Genomic DNA, 26,969 nt, shown 5'->3' with positions numbered 1-26,969 from the left:
TCCTTTTTCTCACATTATTAAGCTTTGAAGTGAATTATATCTTTTTCTACCATATGTGGCTTGAATTGCGTGTAAGTTACTGTAAGTTACGCGTGTCCGTAATTATGGCTAACAGAAAATGGAATTATTATTTTATCTGATGCCTTTACTTTTGCGCCAATAGGGAAGGAGTCTTGCTGACAAATGAAATAATCAAATATTACAGATGCAGAAGTGCCTATTCAATTTCATCGTAGACAAGAGGCCAATTTAGTTCATTTGCTCTCAATGGTACGAAGTCATTACAACGGTCATAATCAAACGTTTTTGTTCTAGAGAAATGATTAACTCATTTTGTCATTATTCCTTTGGGATCCAAAACAACTTGACTTTGTTTTCTAAATATCATGTGATCGCAAAAGGTATTTCGTAATCATAATATTATTGGACATATAATTTTTGTTTGATTATTACACTGTAGGTAAATCTAATTTTTTCAATCATTTTGCTGTAAAATGTATGACAATGCTTTATCAATGGCTTCCGCGTCAGCAGTAAATATAGATGCATTATCAGGTAGTCTAAGTCCAGATGTAAAATGACTTTTAAAGGCAAAATAGTAATTCATTTGTCTTTGTTATTTCAAATACATTCATACTGATATGTCTAGTCACACTGTCAATCCAAAGGACAACCGGTCGGTCTTTACAAGCATATTTGTTGAAGTATTTCTCGAAAATGTATATCACAGCCAACTATCCCACCTAGTTTAAACTGAATATCCACCATGTCTTGACTCTGGATACACCAAGAATGGAGGAATCATGATTATATATGTACAGCAAATAAAACATTACAGTTATCCCTCATCAAAGGATGACAATACTATATCTTTAATGGAAATAGCGTAATCATTAAAATTAATATCATCAATTTTACAAAATTGAGTACAATGTAATAATCACATGTTTTGTAGCATATTGTTGCATATTTATCTTCATAACCTTACAATTTTCTGAAATGTATGAAAAACTCACAAGGATACATTATATGCATTATTCATGTATAGCATAGCCAAGATGAATCTAAGAATTTATTTTGAGTGTAATTAAGATATCAATTGAATGTATAATTCTGCTAAACCAACTAAGATCAATTTGACTTGAAAAAAAAGTTATACACACATTGAATTCACATGCAGCTAGCAAAACAACATTGTACTTTAGGCAAAAAAAAATGTGTTAGTGGAAACTTAAAAGGACAAACTGTCAAAAAATAAATCTAAAACAGTGTTACATATCTGCCTCGGTAGCGCAGTAGGTAGCGCGTCAGTCTCATAATCAGTATATCACGAGCCATCTGAAGGTCGTGAGTTCGATCCTCACCCGGGGCATACATTTTTCTGTTTTATTTATTTAAATAAATCATGAAAACTTGGCGAAAGAACTGGAATAAATTTTCACAATTATATCAAATTATTAGAATAAATCAAGTATTGCACAAATCTAAAAGGCAATAGCAATATTTTGAATTAATGGACAAAGTCAATAATGGGATATCAAATCTTGAAGATAATGTCCAAAAATGCAGTACCAATTCCTGTAATCAAAATATTGGGTTAATCTATTCAGCATACATATATATATGACATGTTCTTTATTGAAAATGACGAAATTTAAGTATTATTCTAAGTATATTAATCTTTTATTTCATTAATTTTGTCACATAACAATGTTTGTTTTCTGAAATGACGGAAATGAAAATTATAAATAGCTATTGATTATCTTCTAAAAGCATTTTGGTTACTTCATATAGATTTAATTATTTGAAATTGTCTGTTTATTTGTTTGATTTAAGGCATACAAACACACTTTATGTCATATGGCGCCAAAACAGGAAAAATTATTTTGGCCAACTTCTGGTGTTACAAATTTCAAAGCAACATCAGAGGTAAAAAATCTCCTTGCCTCTGGAGCTTAGGAATGCATAGAGTCTTCTTATTCGAAATTATTTAGTTGCCTCTTGCGATCACACAGGGATAAACAGTGGTTGTTATCCTTATGCCTCATTCCTAGTAGGCAACACCTCAGCCAAAAGGGGATAGATGCAATAAATAATTATTAGATACAATTACTCATAAATATGTTGTTCTTCGGTAATATACAGGTAAGTACCTAAATTTATGCAAAATATTTTTTTTCTATCAACTGGCTATATCAGCTTAATTTACATTAATAATAAAATACTATGTACAAAATGACATTATAGCAGTTTCAAGCAAGTGATAAAATCATGTAGATATTCAGAATGACGCAAAAGTAAAACTTTCAACATCATAAAATTGATCGATCTTTATATAGAAAAATGACTATAAATATCAACCCTACAATCATCCAAGATGATATTCAATGTTTGATTTATTGTTTATCGCACCAAATCGATTTATTCATATGTTCATACGAAAATAAAAATATATAGAAATAAAAATAATCAAGATAAGGCAAAATTGTTGATTGTACTTTAAAGTTATAAATGATCAAATGTGGGATTATTTTCTGACGTGAACATTTAATGTCAGTGTATTTGATTAAATATCTTACGGTGTGTTTAAATTACAACATCAGCAAATTCCGGATCCATAGCATTTAAGCAGCTGTTTTGTTGCTTCTTTTTTACTTCCAGAGTTCACATGTTAATAATAGCGATTGAAACGAAATATCTCAAATATAAATTTAGTGTAAGTGAATTCGTTAACAATTGCCATTTTAAAATGATTTATACATTATAAATGTTTACGGTTTTGTTGAATTCTTTTATACCAGATAAGACAGAAGTATTGCTTTGTTGTTGCATTATGTATATTCAAATAAAATTCTTATTCTCAATTGTCACGATGCTTTTAAATGAGGTATTTAAATCTTAAATGTATAAACTCAGATTGATGCATTAGATGCACACAATTGTACATTCATCTTAAGTTACAATGGTAAAAATGGTCCTGTTTACTTGCAACAAAGAGTGATATATCAAATCACGAGCGGATTAATATGATTACATTATGATGATAGAAATTGAACTATTTAAGTCTTTCATATCCCGTAGCGTTTTCAAAATAAATTTTAGCTAAAATCTCTTGCAATATTAATATTTTTGTATGAAACTAACTCATTATTCAATGAGTTTATACTAAGATCTCGTTAGCTTTGATGTCTTGAAATTAAATATATCTGTTAAATATGTTCAAAGTGGTCCTGGTCTTAATTACTCTTAAAACATGTATAATTTGATTGTAATACAATATCTCTGAAAAAAGTCTGATGATTTATTGCATTCCGCATGAATTTCCCCATTCAAAAGTGTGTTTTAAATACATAATTTATCAGTCAATTCAATCATCTATGTAACTTGTATGTACACTTATGTCGCGAATCATAATGTTTGATACAATTTATTATCTACTACTCGTAAAACTAGATACGTAAATATGTAATATCGTATCATGCATCTCCTATAACGCCAACATATAATTATAATTATTTTGCGGGTTTCCTGTTTGATTCTGAATACTTTCAACATGATTGAGAATACTTTCAAGATGATTATTTATGGTATAACAAGCCTTCCATTATGAACCATTTCCCAAAAAGTTAAAAAACTAATTAAACTTTAATGAACATTCGAGTCAGGGTGTTTAACGTGTCCGTTTTTTAAATCATTTATGGAACTGTAAGATGTTCACTTCTACAGTTATTAATAATAAGAAACACAAATTGGTGATTGATAGCAGACATATATACATTGTATCAATATCATTTGATTTGAATAAGTGCCTCCGAAGATTGAATCAACAGCTTTCTTTAATAATGATAACGAAATTCTATCATAGCTCTTGTAATTAATCAATTTTCTTCTAGACTCTACTGTGCTATGCTGCTCTACTGATTGTGTCTAAAGATCAGTCCGTTATTCTTCTTTTTTCAAAATTTTGAACCCCCAACCAATGTACACGCTTAATCAGAAGTTCAACAATTAACTGTGAACCCTGTGAAGCATTAAATGATTTAATGTAGATCTTTGAATTATCCGATTTTATATTCTTATGGCTGTGGGTTTGTTACCTTCAATGAGACAAATAAATCGGCTAAAATCTGAATATAAAATCGACCTAAATCGAAACATTGATCCTGAAAACGGAAATAATTGAGATATGTTTCGTAAGGTTGTTGCATAATGTATAGTAGCAAGGGTAAGAGTTTCTTCAATTGTAACAATACAAGTTTTGCTTCATTTTTGTGACAATACACGTACAGTGATGCAAGAGTTTTTGTCCACCCGATTCAGTATAAAAGTGATTGGCATACATGTATTATCCAGTTAAGCATACTTATAGTATCGCAAAGACATTTAACAAAGGCGGGGCTTTCCTTACTCTTATCGATGCAATTTTAGTCATACATATAGTCTGATAAAATACACTCTACTATCGACACGGATACCTTAAGCTTATATCGCAAATTCAACTTTAGTAAATAGAAAGAGCATGGTTATAATTAGAGATTTTCGACCATGCGACCACATACATGCATCGAGAACATTTTGAAAGGAAGGTGACCATGCGACCACATACACGCATCACAGCATTTCCCTTCTCTTAAGGAACAAAGAGTTGTCCGCCCTTTTATTAAAGGGCAGACTAAAATATGCCATTTTCTTATTGTTACAATAAGGTGGCAATTTTTCAAAGATATGTTTTGAATCGGTTTATATACGACAACAGTAATGTAAACAAATCGGGGTATCAGGGAACGCCCTTTTAAGTCCGCTTTGAAATTTTAAAATATAATATTTAATTTTTTGGAACATTTTGAGTTCAAAGTTTCTTTCAACTGTTCATTCTTTGTATTAAACAGAATTATTTAAATTTTGGAAAACATGACATTTCAAAAAACGTTTCTATATGCATTAAATATCTGAAAGAACTGATAAGATTTCCTGTATGTCAGTTAAACATAAACTAGATTTATTTGATAAACTTATTTTACCAATTTTTAACTATGGATCACAAATATGGGGTTTACTTGATAGTCATGTATTAGAAAATATACATTTAAAGTATTGTAAGAAGTTGTGAGGAGTTAAAAGACAAACACAATGGTGAACTTGGAAGGACATCTTTGAAAACAATGAGAGCTATTAATGTTATAAAATACTGGTTAAAAGTTGTTAAGTAGTACAAAATATGTCAAAGTTGTATATGATCAAATGTGTAGAGATTTAGAACTTAAACCAAATTCAATGTCCTTGGCTAAGTCTGTTATGATTTTTTTAACAATCCTTAGGTTTCAATGAAGTATGGATTAATCAGGGCGTTGGAGATATAAATTTATTTTTAGCTGTTACTGTAGTAAAACAAAGATTAACAGATACATTTAAACAAAATTTGTATGCAACTTTCAAAGATTCAACAAGAACAAGAAGTTATGTATTATTTTGTAATTTTGGTTTTAAATCATATTTGTAAATGGTTAATATTGAAAATTTAAGGAAATCTTTATCACGTTTCAGGACTTCTTCGCATAGATTAAAAGTAGAAACTGGTAGATGGCATAAACCTGAAGCAATTCCTTATAATGAAAGAAAATGTAATATTTGCTTAAAACTAGAGATGAATTTCATGTATTATTAGAATGTCCACGGTACAATGTTTTGAGAAAACAGCTCATAGATAAATATTATTTTAGAAAAAAACAAATAAAGAAAAATTTATTGAATTGTTAACATCTCAAAATGAAAATATTATTAGAAAATTATCAATGTTTATCTTTAAAATGTTTGAACTAAGAACAAATGTTTAATATTCGTAAATTATAGTAGCTAGGAAGGTTAATATAATGTTACTTAATTGATATCATTATGCAAAACGTGTGCTACATTTAAACCTTGCTGTCATATGATTATTCTGTTCATATTAAACCAAACTTTAATATGTCTCAAATATACAGTAAAAGTTAAATATATGTTATATATGTTTAATGACCTTGATATTATGTTTCTGTATGTTTGTATGTATGCTGTGTTCTCGTGGGTATAATACCCACATATATTTGGAATAAAATCTTGAATCTAAATCTTGCATTAAATATCGAATACATATTTCACACTTCGTTTTCAAATATTAACCTTGGGGCATTTTAACCAAACTACTACTTGAAATGAAAAATGTAATGTGATGGGCTGCAGGAAAAATAGATTAAACTCGAGCAGCCAGGTAAGACTTATATATTTTCAATCTAAGTCTTAACTTGCTGAACTTTTCAAGCTTCCATTATTTGAGAACCGTCTATCAATCTGGGATTAATAATATCAATATATAAATCTTTTCAGTTAGTCAGATATAACTTCAGAGCCGGTTCAGTTTACACGGATGTGCAGCCTGGCATGTGTTGTTTAATTCGGTCATATTTACACAATTTCTTTTTATCTAAGCTCATTCAATGTTTAAACAAATTCTATCATACTGTTTTCTATCTTCCTGTATGTCTATGTAACTGTAGAAAGAATATGCCTGTTATACATAAAGAATACATTTAGGTACTTTTTGCTATGCAGTAATAATTTTATTTAGCATTATTTCTATTCACAATCAAATGCCCTGCTTTTTGTCAATAACAACATACACCTTATTTTATACCTTCACAGCTTATACATAATATAATCATTGTTGTATGTATATGCTTTAGACTGTCTTGGCATGTATCATGTGCATGAGTGTCGTCGTGCACCAGGACCGTTTTTCCAATGAAAAATTGAAAATAAAACATCGTTTGTGATTTTATTAAATTTCATTGCATAAATCTAAGTCATTTACACAATAGAATACAATAAATAGCATGACATGACACAAAATCATGCCCCGGGTGAGGATCGAACTCACGACCTTCAGATGGCTCGTGATATACTGATTATGAGACTGACGCGCTACCTACTGCGCTACCGAGGCAGATATGTAACGTGTTTTAGATGTAGTTTGTCAATCATTGTGGTTGCACCTTGACATGCCAAACATTGAGAAACACAACTTTTATTGCTTGACATACACGGTATCTATTGTAACACATTGTTTGCATTATGTTTTCGTCACATCTTTAATTTGCTTAAATAATAGGCAATGAAATTTAACTAACATAAATGTGCCATAAAAAGTTTTATCAAATACAGTCTAGCAATAGTAAACTACCATATAGTACATGTTATGTGTAGAAAAATCTCATTTCACCAACAACTTCCCATCAAGTAAGATAAACAGATATCAAATAAATAAATAAAAAAGTATTTCTGTATATCAATTATTTATTTATTTATCTATTTAAAGAAATAGATAAAGGTTGTGTAAAGGAGTTAAATTTATACAATGGAATTTAATAAAATCACAAACAATGTTTTATTTTCATTTTTTTCCATTGGAACTTATTTTCAATTTTTATTGATAAAAAACAGGACATTCAATTGTGAATATAAATAATGCTTAACTCAGTTATTCCTGTATACAGCAAAATATACAGAAATGTTATCTTTAAAATTACAATGTATTCAATAAAATGCATTTTACACGGTAGGGAATCACGTGACTTTTATGGTAACGCGTACTGACAATATGGTTGCCTAAACACCTCGCGTCAAACGTGTGTTTCAGGTAATTCTTTATTATATTCCTTTAAATTACATACGAGACATATTGCAGCCTACGCGGAATAAAGAATTGTTGTCGCCTATACCTTATTTTCATCAAAAGCATCAATGAAAGTACAAATTCAGAATTATTTATTATAGCTAACTAGGTATTGGAGGGTTTCATTGAAATTTATCAGAAAGGAGAATATTTTGATGGATGCATGTTTTAACAAATGAAATTGAAATGCAGATTGATTTATTGCCCTAATATTTATCAGATTTTATCAGATATATCAGTATAGAAAGTATCATATTCATTAATCATAAGAAAATATTTTAGATATTGCACTTCAGTTATTTTTAGACGAATTCAAAGTGTTGATACAAAATTAATTACAATAATTGTGATTTCAAAAATACAATTTTTGAAATATGAAAGGGAAACAGTGATTGACTCAAAAACAATTTTAGTTCACTTTCATCGAAAGCTTAATTAAAAAAATAAAGCTGTGACCCAAAAGAGTTCAAGTATCCAAACTAACGGAAAATGTAAAATATCTTAAGAACTGTATAAAGTTTCAATATTCAAAGTATTTATTTCATGTTATTTGCGATAAATGAGTGATTGTACAGTATTTATCATCACATATCTACTGCTTGACTAACGTAGTAAGGGCTATTTATTTGCATAAAAATATTTTGAGCTCTTTCCGGTAATGTGTAAACAATGTCTTTACATTCTTTCTTCACTACATAATATCACTTTTTAGAAACGTTTCCAAAATGTTCTTGAAATTTATCATGAACTTAGAGGCATGGCCTTTTAAGTTAGTTCATCGAGTGCACTTATCACAGATAAAGCGGATTAAAATTATGACTGCAACAACTTAACAGAGATTCGTGTTAAAAGATCACAACAAACGAAGGAATAATGAAAAAATAAAACAATGTTTAAACTACAATTGATGAGAAATTCTAAGGTCATAGTAAGAAATAACGGATAACAGATATCAGTTAACTTATTAAACACAAGCACTGGAATTGTTTTTGTGTGAATTTAGTGGTAAATGAACTGTTTTTCTTTGAAATGAAAACGATCATTTTGCGATTCATTTTTTTCATAATGATGCACGAATATGCCTGTCAACACATAATGGAAATATGCTTTCAACAAAACCAAATTATCTGTACTGAACAAGATAATATAGAGGATGCATCTGCCACTCATAGATAAAATACGAGAAGGTTTGTATGAATGATATTCCTTTATCAAATATCTGAGTGAAGACAAAAGAGTATGTTTTTATAATAGAAAAAAAAGTCAAAATCGTTCAAGATATATTGCTATCGAATAAATATAGAAGCTGTTGGTTTGAAGGATAACTTATATGTATCTCTTTTGATAAATTGCCTCTTTTAGTATCTTTTACATGTAGTATGCAAATACTTTACATGAAAAAAAAAATGAACACGTGTCACAATTAAAGTTGCTTTAAACAATTGATACAAATGCAAGAGTATGTATACTTAAACATTCGTGATTTTTACAAAATGTAAAATAAAAGGTAAATTAAACTCTAAGCCTGATTGTAATATTTTCCACATATGCGACCAGTGCAGACCGTGTCGCCTGATCATGGTCTGCATTGTTTGCTATTAAGTCAGTAATTATTTTAAAATCATCCCAAAAAAGGTTAATGGTTAAGTTCAGCTCAAAGGACTGACATGTCCATATATAAAGATATATAAAGTGGTAAAGGCTTAAATGCATTTACATTCAAATTATATCCAAATGTCTTTGACAATTACTATTTACTGCTGCTTTCGAAATGATTTTGTTCTCATTTCCAGTATTTTGGTAAGTTTAATTATAAATTGACATTTCCATTACGTAATGACGCCCTGTGGTTTGAAACATGCCAAAGAGCAAAAAAGACTAACTTTACCAATAAATTATTAAGCAATATCTAACAATAAGATTCATGTCAACAGTTTAAAAGCTTTTGTTTACAAATGTTTCCTCAGATGAATTAGTTCCATATTATTATCATTATTATTTTACTTGATTTTCATTATATCTCATGTACAGACCAAGTTTGCAATTTTCATTTATTTTTGTTGTGATTAATGCTTCAAATTGGATCATCCTTTTACCAGATGCCGATAAGAAACTGCAATGTTTTTATTTGACATTGATGAATTATTGTCTGCATTCCCTTGTCAATATGATAATCAGCAACCAAATATAAGAATTGTCAAACATATTTTAGTAAACAAAACGTTTTATGTTGGTTTCAATATATATTCATCTCCAAAACAGACTAGCTTAATATGAACAGAGTCCACGAATAGGCTGAACCAAAAAAAGTCTACAACATTTTCAGTTTTGCCGGTTTGGACGTTCTTAAGGGATTCTGTTTCTTTCTCTATTTTATAGTTTGAGAGTGGGTGTAGTTTACTTTCCGAGTCATAAGGAATGCGTAAAGTAAAGCTTGACAATTGATACCTAGCAAAACCATAATTAACAGTTATATTATGCGATATCTATTAAATTTTTGATTTCAGTAGTATTTAAGTATGTGCCTTCGTCTTTTGTTTAATGAGATATATTTGATCCAATTAGCAAAACAACGCCATGTCATTTTCTTAACTCAGTTGACGAAATACATTGTTACATTTTGTATGTCAAGCAATAAAAAACAATTATCCATGTACTGCATGTTTGACTGCAAAGAAATGTGAGATGAGCTGTTAAGAAAACGACCTTAAACATGTCAAATATCTGCCTCGGTAGCGCAGTAGGTAGCGCGTCAGTCTCATAATCAGTATATCACGAGCCATCTGAAGGTCGTGAGTTCGATCCTCACCCGGGGCATACATTTTTATATTTCAATGCATTTTGTATTTGTGTAACGAAACTACATTTAAATTGCATACTTGGTTTAACTGTGTCTTTTGTAAAAGTCTGACACCCCTTACGCCCCATAGCAACGCCTTAAGCTGTATTTAATTCTCAACATACAATGTGCTGGAAAATATGCTTCTGAGGGACACGAAGAATAACAAATGTTTGAATACTTTTGAGGTTATGCTATTGCAAATATTCACATTTTGTAATAAACGAGATATTTATTCAATGCATTATATTATTCAGATCTATTGTCCTTGTAATTTTATTATTTCTGACTAAATATATCCCATGTAACCGCTAACAACTGTAAAATGTTTTGTTATTTAATTGTAGTACATGTACATTGTATTAAAGCGATTAGTTATTTCCTCATTGAAATCATTGAATTAATCCTTGAACATTCAATACATTATATTAGATTTGAGAGTGTTTTTCAATAAGTTTTCAACACAATCGGACTTAAAAAAGAATTATATAAACTTTAAGAGTGCATTGATAAAGATACAAAGAGGCTCAAATAGCAGTAAAGTTACATAACATAAGGTTATTCAAAACACTAATTTTACAGAACTCACAATGTAAACATGAACATAGTGTTTTGTAAAAAGAAATAAAATTAAAAAATATCTGCATATGTGTTCATATAAACCTTGTGGACTAACATGTTCTCAGGCAGGGATATCGTATAAAATACACAGAGGTGTTAAAAATAAGGTATCTCAGATATAGGCTGTATTGTTTATTATTAGAGGAAATTCTATCATATATCTTACAACTAGAGGAATTTTTTATCATATATCTTACAACATATCCTAAATATTGTATCAGCAAAATCCAGATTGATATAAGTTAAACAGCTGTTTCATGTTTTGCTCTACTAATATTTTTGTTTCCATGACACTTTAAACGATGATCTTAACATTTTGTTGTTCTTTACATTTAGTTTTTGTTAAAATTTTATAAAAAATGGTTATGTGGTATTTATGAAATTATGACTCTGAAAGTGATTTAAGATATATAATTGTCCGCATTAAGTCTGAGGTTATTATTGATCATAGCCGAGAAATTCCGATTGCATTATGTATTTTGTTATGATAGCTTTAATAAAGAATAATAGATGTCCGTTCTTGTTAATAAGGTGCGAATATTTATCAAACATTTATAACAATTTTAATGATTAAATAATAAGAATCTACATATATGTCATTGTAATTAAGCTGAATACATAAAATTAACCCTATAGAGCAACACCATTTGTGGGGCAATCAATTTTGTCGTTGATGATATGTGTTGCTAAATTGAGGTAGAATTCATTGTTAATTTTAAGTCTGATAAAAATGTTTTTGTTGTTTAAAGAAGATATTGTTCCACAAAGTATTACTCGGCAGAACGTTTACTGCGTTTATGAATATGTATATGTATTTATTTGTTTGTTTAATTCCAAATGTTTCAAAACCGATTATCATGGTGGCATTTATTGATTGAGCATATTTCTTTTTGAATTACATTTTTAAGAAAAGTTGTTTCTGTATCTGTGTTGTAACGAGGTTGATAAACAGTGAATTAACAACATGCTTACTGTTGAAGCATGCAATTTGTACATCAAGCAACATTTGTATTTAGTTGTAAGAAACATGTGTAACAAACCGTTAAAACGTGCATATCATGTCGTATATATCTGCCTCGGTAGCGCAGTAGGTAGCGGGTCAGTCTCATAATCAGTATATCACGAGCCATCTGAAGGTCCTGAGTTCGATCCTCACCCGGGGCATACATTTTAATGACAGTTTTACTCACATAGTTACAATGCATGCATGCAAGTTGACGTATGTTTGGATGAATATTAATCAGGCTTTTAGATCAAATTAACGGTAATGATAACGTTTTAATAAATTAATTAATTATCATGTATTTGTCATTTTACATATTTTGTTTTTAATTACTTGATTTTTTAGACATTGAAATGATTTCAGATCAGAACGAAATAATGCAATCTCTTTCAAAATGCACGTCATAATTTTTAAAAAATCATTAGATATAAAATCATAAGGTATTAAGTATTAAACCAATTTAGATAGAACTGTTACAGGAAGGATGAAGTTCTTATGAAAATAATCTTATGAAAAATTGTCAGGAGTTCTTATGATATCTGTTACGGATTTTTTCGGAAAAGAAAACTTGTTTATATACCGAAGAGACACTTGTGAAAAATGGTATTTTTCATAATTAAAAAAGGGAGTTTGTAATGCTAAATTGAACTTTGATTTTTAAACATTGACTTACATATTGTAAGTTGTGTCAGAAAAAGCTTTTTAGTCCATTTTTCAACACCTCTTGCTTAAAATATGGTAGTTTTAAGTAAATTTCAAATTATTAGCTCATTCGTACACATTGGCCTCTCAATTGGTGTTCTTCGTTGCCATACTTAATTACCTTTTTATAATGGAAAGTTGTAAACACAAAGCCACGGCTGACACATTTATGCTCTGTTTTTAAAATGTCACAGAGTTCTTGTGATAACACTGATGATGTTCTAGAGTTATTATGATAACTTTCAATTTGTTACTGCTAGTGTGTTTCTTGTGCTAAGTTACGGCATGTTTCAGTTGTTTTATAAGCTACAATTTTTATAACGTGTGTTTCTCCAGAATACAAATAAGTTTTCCGACGAAATCCGTAACGTTTTCCAGGAACTCCGTGACAGTTATCATAACAACTCCTGACAAGTTATCATAAAAACTACATCCTTCGTGTACAGTTCCTCCCCCGTACATCCCGTACATCAACTCCAGATCGTGTTTTTTGAAACACTTTACCGTGCCGCTACAAATGAATATGACTCGAGTACTAAACGCTTCCTTGCCGTAAAAGTTAAATTAACTATGTACCAGAGTTGATGACGAATGTATGGGAAAATATCCTGCGCACGTTGCCGAATGAGTATACATAACGCTCGAAATATAATTTTCACGTGTCAGTCACTTATCATGTCGTAAACTTTAGGTTAACCTTTCATTGTGTCATTGTGTCATTGTGTCATTTCCGGAAGCGTTCTGATGTACGTGGTCAATGGATATTGCGGCCACTGGCTCGCTCAATTAAATGAATTAAAATTAATTACATAAAAGTAATTCATGATCAATTTCGGAATTGTCCATCCGTCCACTATTATTTGTTATTACGTTTTAAATAATTATTATATAGACATCCTTTATCATGATAAATAATGCCATTATTTTTTTTGTAATTTGTGCACATGATTTCTTTAATTGGCACAATGTACTGTAAGCATTTCCAAAGCTTTACGATAATGTAACTGGTCAAATCTGAAAACGATCAAAAGAAATGACTTTTCTGTATATTTAAAAAAAGAAAACAACAATTATATTTACATAAAAAAGTATTCAGCCCTTCAAACTAAATATTAAAGAGTTTTAGTGATATTTTGCGCATGCGCTATCCAATGTATTTGAAAATTGCAAACAGTCTTTCAATTAAGACACTACTATAACTTTTATTTAAATATTGTTGTTATTTTTTTGTAAAAAAATTATACACACATGTTAGTGGTTCCTGAAAGAATTCCGTTCCTTCATTAAAAAATTAAAAGGTCAGTGGAGTCCTTTCGTTATTTACGTAGTATAAACAGATCATATTTTAAGTGGCAATCGGCAACAATTCACAAGCGAGCAACTATCCGAATAGCGAATGTGATAAATAGAAGCATTTATTGCCAGTTTTCTTTTCATTTGTCTTTTTTTCATCTCATTTTCTTCCTTTTTGAAGAGTTAAGGCACGTTGAATTAAATTTAAAAAGAAAATGATAATAAACGAATTTTTGTGAAGAAAATAATAAAATATAAATCTTGCACTGGTTTATGAATAATGTTGTCGTGAAAGAATTACCGTTTACTTAAATAAAAATTATTTATTTTCCAAACCATGCAGTAATATTGTGATGTAAAATGATATATCTTTGTAAAATTATTTGTATTTTTACGGCGCATGAACACAATTTAGGTAATATGGCGCTGAACAGGAAAGATAACTTTGTCTAACCTCGGGTGTTACAATCTCCAAAGCAACACAAGTGGTCAAACGCATCCACCTGCTTGAACTAAAAGATGCAAAGACTACAGTCATTAAAACCACTTTATCGCCACTTACGATCATGCAGGGATAAACTGTGGCTGCAATTCTGATACTTCAACCATTAAATGCAGCCCTTCAGCCACAAAGGGAAGTTAAAGGTTTTAAAATGTTTTACTTACTGAAATGATAATTTAAAAAGGTGATGTTTATGCTTTTTTGCCAAACAAAATATATTGTTTTAAAATATTTAAATCAAAAACAAAAAAAAAACAAAAAAAAACCCATTTAACTTTAAAGGCACACTATGTCCAAGAAATGAATTAATTTTTACTTCCTTTGAAAGGGCAAACATTAGTTTTATAACATTTAAATAATGGTATAACAGCATGTTAGATGCTTGTTACCTAAACAAGTAGCACTAAATGTGAAATTATTTGTCACAAAAGTAACAAAAAGTAAACAAAGTAGTACTTTGACATCCATATAAAATACTTAATCACTATAATTGTACTAATTGCCCAAAAAGCAACATATGAAAAAAATTGCTCAGATAGTTGATCAATGAGTATCTTTTAAAAAACTATAAAAGTTGTTCGAAAATAACAGACATTTTAGAAATAAAAGTAAAAACATTCCTTGGACATAATGTGCCTTTAAACGCCTTTTATTTTAAAGGGTACAAAACAGCCCCAAAGATAACATAATTATAGTTATCATTACATTATACATAAATCATTTGTCAGAAGCCTACAATGGAGATAATTACTCGCCTCTTCAACACACCTCCACTCTTTTATAATGCTTACTGGCCAAGGGCGATGTTAATTACAAAATTTGATAATAAAATTGAATGTTAAAGTGATTATTGCCAATTTGGTTCATTAAATGACCGTTGGAAAGTTCATGGCATATGTATATAAAGGGACCCATTTGCAGTTGGTAAACATTGGATTCTGAGAGACAGACAAAGAGTTAAAACTTTTTTAGATTATTCAGTATCTACCACAAACGTTCTGAAAATGATTGGAAAATCTCTTTTTCGTCTTTCAACACTATGCGCAGCGATCATTTTAGTTGCACGTAAGTTTAGACATGCTTTATTTATTTTATTTTTTTGTAAAAGAAGAACGATGTTTATTAAACGTAATTTTCAGATATTTTTCTCTTTCAAACGTTAAACTCTTATTAAATGTTCAAAAGGAAATATTATGAATAAAATAAACAAATTAAACTAAAACATAAAAACAAAACCAAAACTTTTTTCTACATGACTTTTTTGTATTCTATCTGCGATTAATTTGATATGTTTACAAAAAACACGTCAAAATATGAACTTGCATTTTTGCTTTTTTATTGAAACAGTATCAAGTTGTTATCTTTTCTAAAAATAAGACACCATAAAACGACATTTTTGCTATTAATTGATTGTGTTTCAAGGAAAACATTGCTTTATTGTTGTCATGAACTTACATTTTTGCTGTTCATTGGTGTTTCAAAGAAAAACATTATTTCATTGTTATTATTTTCTACAAACAAAAACTTATAAACAATACCTGACGTGTTTGCAATTAATTGCTACGTGTTCAAATTGAATACTTTCAAGTTTATTCGTTGTCAAATAGAACATTGCAATGTGCAAGGGTTCATATCGGAATAGTGTCCTTTTATAATTACCCATATCGGGCTAGTTATGATCGTAATGACGCAAAACGTATTAATAAACAAGTTGGATATTGCGCATATTTCTCAAAACATCTCATTAAAAATGTTACGATATATAAGCCTGGCACACGTAACATTTTGCAGTATCTTTGACATTGTCATGTAACTCTGTATAATGATGTACTTTACAATGAATACAAATTAATTTAATCAAACTATTACATTAACAGATGTATCCGAGACCGCAGCTATAGATGTTCCTTTAAAGCAGTTGGAAGTATACAAAGGCGAAGAAATATATCTACAATGTGCTGTGGATGATCTGGGATCAAATACCGTAAGGACATTTTATAATATTATATCTTACTATAATACCGTATTGTTTCGGTCCGTTAAATGACTATAGAGACTGGCTGATCAGTCATTTTCATTTTTAAGACCCCCTTGGCGTTGCGTTATATTTCTTAATTAGCTTTATATATCAACAATATTAATAAAATATATTCCATGAAATAACAAAACAAAAAATGTTCAAAAGAGATAACCAAATAATCAAGAAGGGCAGCTTTATAACATGTGTAGAAATATTCATAATGGCAGATATATACCAATTATGTGGTACAATATATGGGTTATATTTAGACTATTATGAATGTTACATGTTCAAAATTAAATATCTACATAATTTTACACAGTCATATTCAATACAGTCTCTTATATTAATATTCGTTCTTTCGCAAACAGATACTTTATAAAAAAACGCCTTAAATAGTAATTTACGTGTATATCCTTTACTTACATCAGGTCACATGGGAAAAAGGTAGCAAACAGATAACATCAGGTGTCACCAACCCTTATAAAAGCATTTTATATTTTATATTTACCTCCAGGTTACATGGGAAAAAGGTAGCAAGAAGATAACATCAGGTGTCAACATTCTTATAAAAGATTCCAGAGTGACAATTCAGAGACCATACAACAGAGACTGGAACCTTTTAGTGTCGACAGGGCTAAATCTTCCGACCAAGGAGTATACACTTGTAGAGTCAATTCCAGCCCGCCTCAATTTGGATCAGTGAAAGTTACAGTGGTAGAGGACAACTGAAAAGCTACTTAACCAGCAATTATGTTTTTCACAGAATGAACTGTAACATTAACAAATATATAACACTTACTATAATTGTATGTTGTAATAAATAATGATTTATATTCAGCATTTCTTTGTTATTTTATCTAAGTGTTTTGCCCATAATTGATAATTGTATTTGAATTGGTTTAATGTGTTATAGAATGAAGCACAGCAACATTTTGATGATATGTCATTAAAACGTGACTTACAACCAATTGTCTCACTGTCCATATGGTGAAATATTATAGAACTTGTTCGTCCTTTTATCCTTTTAAAAAACGGTCATTGGTGCATTACATGTGTTACAACATTAACATGGCAAGCAATAATATTAAAAGAGAATTAAAATAATCTGATAATAGAAAAAACATGCATATTTAATAACTGTAGCAGCAGCCGTACATTTACAGACTAATATAATGTTAAGCGGCATTCAAGATTAAAGATTTTATCTAGACATCCTAACATGTGCTTACCTCATTTTATGCAGCAAATCAATTTAATAAGATTTATAGGATATGTTACATTTCTTACAATTTGCGTTCTTAAGTTTATATTTCAGCATTCATATTTAATAAGGCCTAACCTTATAACAGTAAAAGTCTAAAACCAATGATACAGAATATACAATTCCATTGAAGATAGATGTATGATGTTATGGTGACTAAAACACATTAGGTTCTGTTGTCATTTTTCTCTCTTGAAAGGACGGGGATAGGAACAACTGAAAAACAGGAAATCTTCGGGAAGCAATGAACACAACTTTTTAATATTAGATCAGTTTTGCTAAGGATAATGCGCCACGAGACCAAGTTAATGTTGCTTATTGCCTTTTTGTTACAGACTAAACAAAAACAAACATAGCAATTTCTTAACTGTAATTTATCTATATATTTAAGCAAATAGGCTTTACGGAATTATCGATGCCATATTTCTTTTCTTCTAGTTAATAACAGTGACTGGCAGTTAATATCAACCTCAAAATAAATCATAACGATAAAGATATCATGACTATTAAACAAAAGAAGACGATTAATCAAGACACGTACATATAATTCATTTGTGTATGGTAAATATCAAGAATTGAAGACTAATGCTTTGATGATTGCGGAAATAATTGCCGTCCATTCTTAACAATATATAAGTTTGCCTGTTTATATTTTCTTGACAATTTGTATTACTAACTTTCTGAAAAAGGTTATCCCACGGAAGCATTACCCAAAACAAAATTACATGAAAACTACAGACTCGTTTGTTTGAGTCTGTACATAAGGGATTATTAAAACGTGCAACATCCCTCGGGTCCCCTTAGCACTGGCTTAAGCGGTTGACATTTAAAGTTAGTCTGATATACATGTTTCCAGTTTAAATATGTACATGTAGTTGTTTAGATTTAATAAATTATAAATTCTAAAACTGGATGAGGAACATATATTTTTTCATACAAACACTAAATTGAGTTTTAAATAATTGCGAGTGATATATAGGAATTAACTCCTTTAATTTTTTTTCTGAAACATGTAAAGTGAAGGATACACCTAACGACACAAAAAGTCTATGATCCATCGTTTCTACAAACGTAGGTATTGTATCGATATCAAATACATTTATCTCCCTAAATATTCCTAATTTTGATATCTTGGGCGGAAAGAAAAAAAGGAATAAAAAGGGGAAAAAAAACAGCAAAAAAACTACTACTCACGAACGCACGCACACAACCATAAAAACCGTCCTAAATGCGTTTAACATACACATACAACCATAATAATTTCCAACGCATTGAACAAGATGATTATGGTCTATATTTTTCTGTAACATAAATTTCTTTATGTCGGTAAGCTTGATTGATCGTGAAAAAATCATTAAAACAATGTAATATGACCGTTTGATGATTGTATAAACATAGCGCAGCTGCTAGCAGTGGTTGTTTGTTACATGCATCATTAACGTAATTATAGACGGAGAAAGCGGTCAATTGCCAATAACGCGCCGTAACAACATACTACTTGGATTGTGCTTTAACTCGTATCAAATACTGATAAATATCAATATCATTAGAAACATAAAACTGTTGAATTAAACCAATCAAAGTAAAATGTCATACAAGGAGGAAGCTAATCCCAATAATTTCGTTTCTCAAGAGCATAATCGATGCCAAATAATGGTATGAATATGATATTAAAGGCACATTATGCCTTATGATATTTTTCTAATTCTCGTGATAATTATAGATAAATCTAGTTTGAATTAAAACCAAAACATCTCGATAAGTTTCGGGTTGCATTTTTTTAAAAAAAAATATTCTTTAATTTGCAATTTTTGTTTTCTTTCTCAAGGGAGAGGGATGGGGGCGTCGTTACATCGCACAAACACAGCATATGTCTTATGGCAACTTTCAAGCTTTATTGTGTGAGGGAGACCAAAGGTGCCCCTCCGAGCACTTTTACAGGCGTGCGACCGGGCATCTAAGTAGAGAAGAACCACAAACGTTTCGTAAGCTGGATGGCTTCCTCACGCGGAAACTATGAATATATCAATGATTTATGTCTGCCCTATCTTTGTTTATTATAATATTAATTTATGAAAAGCCTTTCCTTTGTGCGTAAGAGTAATTGAACTCTAACACATAATTGTTGTTAAGTTACATGTTATATAAGTATTATGAAACGATTGATCTCGTACTTTTTCAGGTATATACAGAAGTACAGATACAGATTAAAAAAAAATCATTTTCTCATAAACTTTAAATCAAATACAAACACAGTCTGCAATTTGCATGATTGCATTTTATAAGCAAAATAAGCAAACAAAGTCACAGAAACTGTGGATGTATTTTCATCAATCAACTGCGCAAAAAGAATCTCAATGCACGTTAGCAAATTCAAGCTCACATAACAATGTCAAGCTAATATACTTCTAACAGAAGAAATCGTATCATCAAGAATGAAAACATGATTGCTTTTAGATTTGAAATTAATTTGTTACAGACTGGAAAAGAAACCCATGGGTATCGTTTTAATTATCATGCAGTCATATGTATGTTTATATGATTTGAATATATTTTAAAGGATTCCTTTGGGTTTTTGAACGTTATTTTTCAATTAGAAAATATTTCGTCAGACTACACAGGAAAGTCTGTTTGTCTACATGACATGCTAAGCATTTATGCAACTTGTCTGTTAATTCTATTCTAATATTACGGAAAACTGTTTATGATTTGTGCATACAGTATGCCATAAGTTTTACTAAGGGCTTTTTATTATAAAAAGAGTTTTGCAACTGATATTTAACATTAGAAAGAGGAAAACGTTTTTTCCAGCCAATTAACTGGACATCCATAACTTGTTGCCAATATGTACACTTATATATTATTTCATATGACTAAAATGTATTCATATTTCATTTGCTCTGAAAATATATCACTTACAAAAGACCTGAAACAACAACAACAAAGCAAAACAAAACAAACAAAAAACGTGTGACCACTGTATATCCCGCAAAATTCTAAATAAAGATAAAATGTAGAAAATGAGAACAAGGTACCTCTTACGTATTAACTACACAATCAAGTATGTTGCCAAAATGTTTGTGCAGCATGACGTTTTTAACAATATGAGCTGTTTTAATCTTACTAGTCGTGTTGGATAAGATACCATTTTGATAGAAGGGTTTTTATTGAATTTATCATACTGTTGTCACTGGAAGAAAGTATAACCATACATTTTCTCTCATTCAAGCATACAGCTAGTTTGATTCAAAATGGAAGTTGATTTGCGATCGTTTAGGGCACCTTGATCGGCAAAGCAATGCGAAAATTTCTAAATCATTTAAGCTTATATCAACGAAGGAAAAAGTAAGAGTATATTTGACGGAAAAAAAACATATCAAAAACATCAATTTCACCTCCTGGTTGGGAAAGGTTTTATTTGCTATTATAAAAACAAGTAAATTTAAAAAAAACTCTCACGGATCTTGTAAAGGGTGTAAAAGAAATAAACTCGTAACCTTAATTGTAAGCCTGTTGACAATCTTTTCTAAACAAAAATTAAGACCATGTTGTTCTATTCTCTCAATTCCTATATGACTATGTTAACATGTACGCCTATATGATCTCTACAATAAAAAAGTAAATAATTATTAAAAATTACAAATGTAAATAGCATTTTGATAAACATGTCACATGGTATAGTAGCGTTAAGTTGCAACAGATGGAGTGAACGATCGATTTTTCATTAACACACCGTAAAAAAGATATAACACTTATTTTACAGTTTTGAATGTTGCCTTTTTTGTGGCCGATATTGTATGGACTGTTGAATTTGTTTAATCAATCGTGTTTAATTTCTAGTGCATATATTTGGAATACACATATAATATACACACATTCTCTGCAGAAGCTCGTCGTTTACATTCATTGGTGAGTAATTCCATTACAATTGTTTAAAATAACAACACTAGAAATACACGTATTTTGTTTTGTTTTCTCTTCAAATAGTGATAAATCAAATTTTCTAAAATTGACTTGTCTTTATGTGTCCGTCTGTATCAACATTAATTTTGTAAGCGCATTTTGAAATTTGAAGCTATGATAAAAACAATGTTAACTCAATGCAATTTCTATCGGATATAAGCCAAAAAAAGTGAACTGTATTACTTAAAGTAAAAATTTCCATTTCACATTAACCCTTCGTCTGCCAGCGGAAACCGGATGTACCAAACAAAAAGGCTGGTTTACACAAAGGACAAAGTCTGCACTGTTCGCTATTCAGTCAGTTCTAATTTTGAAAATCCCCTTAATAGTGAATGGATTAAAAGATAGACAATGCCTGTTAAAGTATCCCATATTTCTTACTTGCTAATTATATTAATGCCCTTAAAAGTACCTTAATTTAAGGAATTGAAAGATTGCCGCATTTTTACATCAGAAATGATAAGGTTTCTCTTTTAAGAAAATAATGGTTATTTGTAAGATGATAAACAATTTAATACAAATGTAGTTAACAAATAAAGCAAAAATTGTTGAAAAAAAAATGTATTTTTTTTATATAATCAGTAAGCATTTCAAAAGAAATTTAAAATCAATCATTTTCATAATTTGTATGGAATTTGTTACATTTTAATTAGTGCATCATTATTTCTTTATATTATATAAATCACCGACATGGGATTAATGTATAATAATGATAAATGTCGGAATAGCTGAATTATTTTATCTGTCTTGATTAATTCGTTTATAAATTATTTCAAAACAAATTAATTTTAATATATGTCTATAAATTCTTCAAGACAAACCATCAGTTAAATCAGCAAGCTTTGAAATACTATGATATATATGATAATATACAACATTGTATAAAATCGAAGTTGCAGAGTACGGAAAATATTTGTTTATCCCCTTTTTATATAGTTGAATATGACATTTTTGAAAGATATATTACAACATTTGTATGATTTCAATAACACACATTTAATGATCACATTTTTCAATATTTGATGAACGATTTGATAAATATACGTTCCCTAAAAGCATTTTGAAATATGATAGTCTTTTCAAAGCCCGTGTAAAAGCATTTTGAATTAAATAAACAAAATGTCTAGTCTATGGGGAGTTGCATTTCAAGCGTTTCAAATGTTTACATTAAAAATAGATTGAAATAATGGATCGAGCAAAATGCTTACAGTAACTTTTAAATATAGGCAACAAGATCTTGTGGTTACGTTTTGCACTAACACAATATAGGTCATATGGTGCGTCTTTCCAACTTTAAAAGTGAAGGAAGACCTCAGGTGCCCTTCCGTGGATTATTTCAGGCTCGAACGGGACACCTGGCGGCGCATTAGTACATACACGATACTTATAGTATGATCGTATATTATTTTGCGAAGGTATGAGATGTAAAGAAAACTAATTAAGGATAACAAATTAAAATATCTAATTTCATTAAATAATGCACCTTTTATAGTTATACAGTTATATCTAATATGTGTTTGTAACTTTTACTTGATTAAAGTCCAACTGTTTCTCAAGTTTATCATAATTGCTTTTTATTAAGTAATGGAATTATAATTTTGAATTGAATTTTATAAGTGTATCATTATTCAACATTAGAAAGGAACAATAATGTTTTCTGAAGTATTTTTTTGCATAGAGGTTTTCATGAGTGAAAGGCCCATATTTCTACTAACGCAGTAAGGACTATTTTGGCATATTTTGAAATCTGTATGCGAATTTACCTCGATTGTTAGTGTCGTTTGCAATGTTTAAATTACTTTCTTTGTTCACTTCACTATGCTTTACTTTTAAATGCATTACCAAAAGTATAATAAAATTAGCATGGTATGGAGCATGCTGCTTTAAAACTTTTTTATCAGTTTGCAAAGAAACATTCAATCATTTATCGATGATACACTTACTATGACGTTTTCTTGTAACAGCACATTCACAATTAACGTATTTCTCAGTTCACTTTTTAAAAAAGAATAACATGGCTTGATTGATGATATATGTGAAATTATATTAAATTTTTTATTTATTTAGAAACAAATTACAAAATTGCAAATCATACTGCCAATAATTACATATCAAATTAAACATTCATATTTCAATTAACTTGTTTATGACTGAATGATATTTGTCTTATATGACAAATGTGATCTAGTATTGAAAAAAAAATTGTATCAATAATCGTTCACATATCAATGGGAACGAAAACACAAAGCAATAGATAAAAGGTGGACTGTTGGCTATATACAACTTTAACAGTACCAAATTTAAAGAGAATAAATTATTATCATACCCATTTGCTTAAGTTTACTTTACATTTCTCCCACGAGAAAATCCTAATTAAAAATTGATTGGAAAATAATTGATAAGAAATCAATAAAGAAAATAAAACCAAGTTGGCACATGATAAATGTTAGTTTGAACTACTATAAACAACTCGGCACTTATGTCGGCTCCATCGTTTCTCTTTGTACTTGTCATTTTAATTTGAAATTATTGTAGGAATATGCATTATCTTTTCATCTTTATACATTGCAAATTGAAATGGAAGACATTGTTGTCTGCTTTCCATATTAACTAGAATCGATATTTGATTGTACCATTGTACAAATACTGTATATAAAAATGACTGTCGTAATGAAACTTAATAACCGTCAAAAGTATATTGCACGAGACGCTAGCCGAGTTTGATATAGGTTTTGCAGCTGTATACGAGTCCAATAGAATCAGTGTTTTTTTACACAACCATGATTGGATCCAAAGAGTGGATCCAAAAATTATTTCTGTTGGAACATCACGTTGTGCAAATGCAGAAAGTGCATAGGTTATGTTCTATAAGGTGTCAGAAAATATTAGGTTTTAATACATTGTTGAGTACAATACTGAGTTCTATTTAATGAAAACACGTTGTCAAACCTTTACCGGATGTGACGCTAACCGACAAAGAATAGGTTATTGCAGTTGTAACCGAGCCCAATGTAATCAGTATTGTTCTCAAAAAGTACATTTACCTCAATATTTCACACTTCCATTTTTGACATTTTGAAGGCATTTTGTTAATTAATGTACAATAAGGAATTATTATTAATATTCATTTTTTTTTGGATCCAAATAACCTAAACTGTGTTGGTGGCCGTAAAAACCAAACAAACGTCAAACAAATCCTGCAGAACATAGACTATGATCGATATAATTTTAATTACAAAACTAAATAGAATCAAGCACAGCTGTTTTATAAACACAAGATCCTGACTAAAACGTGCAGATAACGACCAGAAACACACATTATTACATTTGCAAAACTCAAAAGAACGTACATGTACGAGAAATGTAGCATGACAAAATTGTATTAATTTTATAAGATTTTCTGCACACTAAATTATGTTTATAAGAATTTTGATACGAAATGATATGTTTTACACATTTGAGTTATCAGTAAAAGTCAAAATTAAGAAAACCATTATCATGAAAAATGTATAATTATACAAATATTTAACATAGAAAATAAAATGTAAAGTTATGTTTGGTACCTTACTAGGGTCCTTGCCACTGTTCGATGTAATGCTGTTTTATTTTTTTTTCAGGTGAGTTAATTTTATGCCACTCTTCCTTCTTGATCTTTGTTTTTATATATAAAATGTTATTCAGTTGAACGTAATAATTCTTAAAACAAGAAAAACAAATGATAACTATAAAAAATATACTTATGTTTCATGTTGTAAGTTGCTTTGGATAATAAACGCTGTAGCTCTTTCAAGAGTGACATCTATTTATCTAAATCTCTAAATGATTTTACATGGATACAAACCCTTTTCCAATCCAAAAACGTTGATGCATAAAGAGTTGGACAATGTATTTTTTTCTGCTTTAAACATTTTCGTTATGATCTTGTTTACTCGCATGATTTACAGCATTAATGAAAAGACTTATCATTCCTCCACTATTAATTTAAAGCGGCCTTCAGCTTTTCCATAAGGTTAGATAATATTATGTTATTTTTAGATATATAATCAAATCAAACGAATTAAGGTTGTGAAGGAAATTTGCCAACAATGAAATATATAAACAATACGGAAACCATGATACCTCAAATTAACGTTCCGCTCTCTATATTTAAATTACTAAGCAGACGATCTGTTTCCCGATTTTTTATTTTTAGAAACGAACGTCGCTGACGTTTATAAATAGCTCTCGAGACGCTATTTTGAAGAAGGATTAACAGTGATATGATACATATATAACAAATAAAATAACTGAAATATTTAGTTTGAAAGAACAGACTCAATATTTTCCAACATAAAATAAAAGCTGATTGCCGCTTTAAACACAAGTACTTTGCACGTGCGCTTAAAGTTGTGACAGATGGAGTTATCATTTATTTGTAATCAACTAACTCTTTGTTAAACAGGATATAAACATATACTTTCTAGATTGCATTGGAAGCATTTATATTCTGCTGGCGAACAATGTCATTGTCGGATAAATGATATCATAAACATAGAAGATACAACAAAATTAACGATATTGCATGATATAGGAAATAGTTTGACATATTGATACGTAAGTGATTGTTTTAAATTTCCCTTAACAATATTACAGATATATAATATAAGGTATGATTGACATATAATTATGCATGTATATGCTTAGTTACTATGAATTCGCTTAAAGTTGAACATACCGTTTCATGAAACGTTACAACTTGACATCCTAATACTTCTGTCAAGATGAACATTGTTAAAGATTGAGTTAAATGGGGCTAACATTGTTATATTCGGTGTCTATTAATTATTAACCCCTGTTCTTTAAAAATGGTATAGAACAATGTTGTAAAAGTTGAATTGTGATCAATAGTCCTCACAGCTAACATAAATCGTCATCAATTAAGTCGTAAAACACTATAATGATATGCTTTATGGAATAGTATGGCATAATTATTGACGTATTATAGTTTATTTCTTTAAAAAATATTGAACGAAACTCATCATTCTAGTCGTAGTACACTATAGATATGCTTTTTA

General features: G+C 29.7%; 1 protein-coding gene and 4 non-coding genes across 5 annotated transcripts; 4 read left to right on the top strand and 1 right to left on the bottom strand.

Moving 5' to 3' along the window:
* Positions 1-1,281: 1,281 nt before the first annotated feature.
* Trnam-cau (transfer RNA methionine (anticodon CAU)) lies at positions 1,282-1,372 on the top strand. Its single transcript is given in 2 exon segments — positions 1,282-1,318; positions 1,337-1,372. It is a non-coding gene; the product is annotated as a tRNA-Met (tRNA).
* Positions 1,373-6,888: 5,516 nt separating this feature from the next.
* On the bottom strand, positions 6,889-6,979 carry Trnam-cau (transfer RNA methionine (anticodon CAU)). The gene is given in 2 exon segments: positions 6,889-6,924; positions 6,943-6,979. It is a non-coding gene; the product is annotated as a tRNA-Met (tRNA).
* A 3,455-nt stretch (positions 6,980-10,434) lies between these two features.
* Positions 10,435-10,525, top strand: Trnam-cau (transfer RNA methionine (anticodon CAU)). The gene is given in 2 exon segments: positions 10,435-10,471; positions 10,490-10,525. It is a non-coding gene; the product is annotated as a tRNA-Met (tRNA).
* Positions 10,526-12,241: 1,716 nt separating this feature from the next.
* On the top strand, positions 12,242-12,332 carry Trnam-cau (transfer RNA methionine (anticodon CAU)). Its single transcript is given in 2 exon segments — positions 12,242-12,278; positions 12,297-12,332. It is a non-coding gene; the product is annotated as a tRNA-Met (tRNA).
* Positions 12,333-15,624: 3,292 nt separating this feature from the next.
* LOC132750013 (uncharacterized) lies at positions 15,625-17,466 on the top strand. Its single transcript, XM_060739963.1, has 3 exons — positions 15,625-15,733; positions 16,546-16,652; positions 17,206-17,466. Exons 1-3 carry the CDS (start codon positions 15,673-15,675, stop codon positions 17,392-17,394), a joined length of 357 nt encoding a protein of 118 aa, XP_060595946.1. The 5' UTR covers positions 15,625-15,672; the 3' UTR covers positions 17,395-17,466.
* Positions 17,467-26,969: the final 9,503 nt, after the last annotated feature.

The sequence above is a fragment of the Ruditapes philippinarum genome, unplaced genomic scaffold (assembly GCF_026571515.1).
Source record: "Ruditapes philippinarum isolate M1 unplaced genomic scaffold, ASM2657151v2 ctg5283_1_1_1_1, whole genome shotgun sequence".
NCBI lineage: Eukaryota > Metazoa > Mollusca > Bivalvia > Venerida > Veneridae > Ruditapes > Ruditapes philippinarum.
This window is presented reverse-complemented; position numbering and strand designations above follow the sequence as displayed.

What these genes read in the sequence shown, in the direction of transcription:
- LOC132750013 (XM_060739963.1), top strand. Translation starts at nt 15,673, where the DNA reads ATGATTGGAAAATCTCTTTTTCGTCTTTCAACACTATGCGCAGCGATC. An exon ending in AGCGATCATTTTAGTTGCAC is followed by an intron (nt 15,734 to 16,545) that starts GTAAGTTTAGAC and finishes TTACATTAACAG; the next exon opens with ATGTATCCGAGACCGCAGCT. An exon ending in ATGATCTGGGATCAAATACC is followed by an intron (nt 16,653 to 17,205) that starts GTAAGGACATTT and finishes ATTTACCTCCAG; the next exon opens with GTTACATGGGAAAAAGGTAG.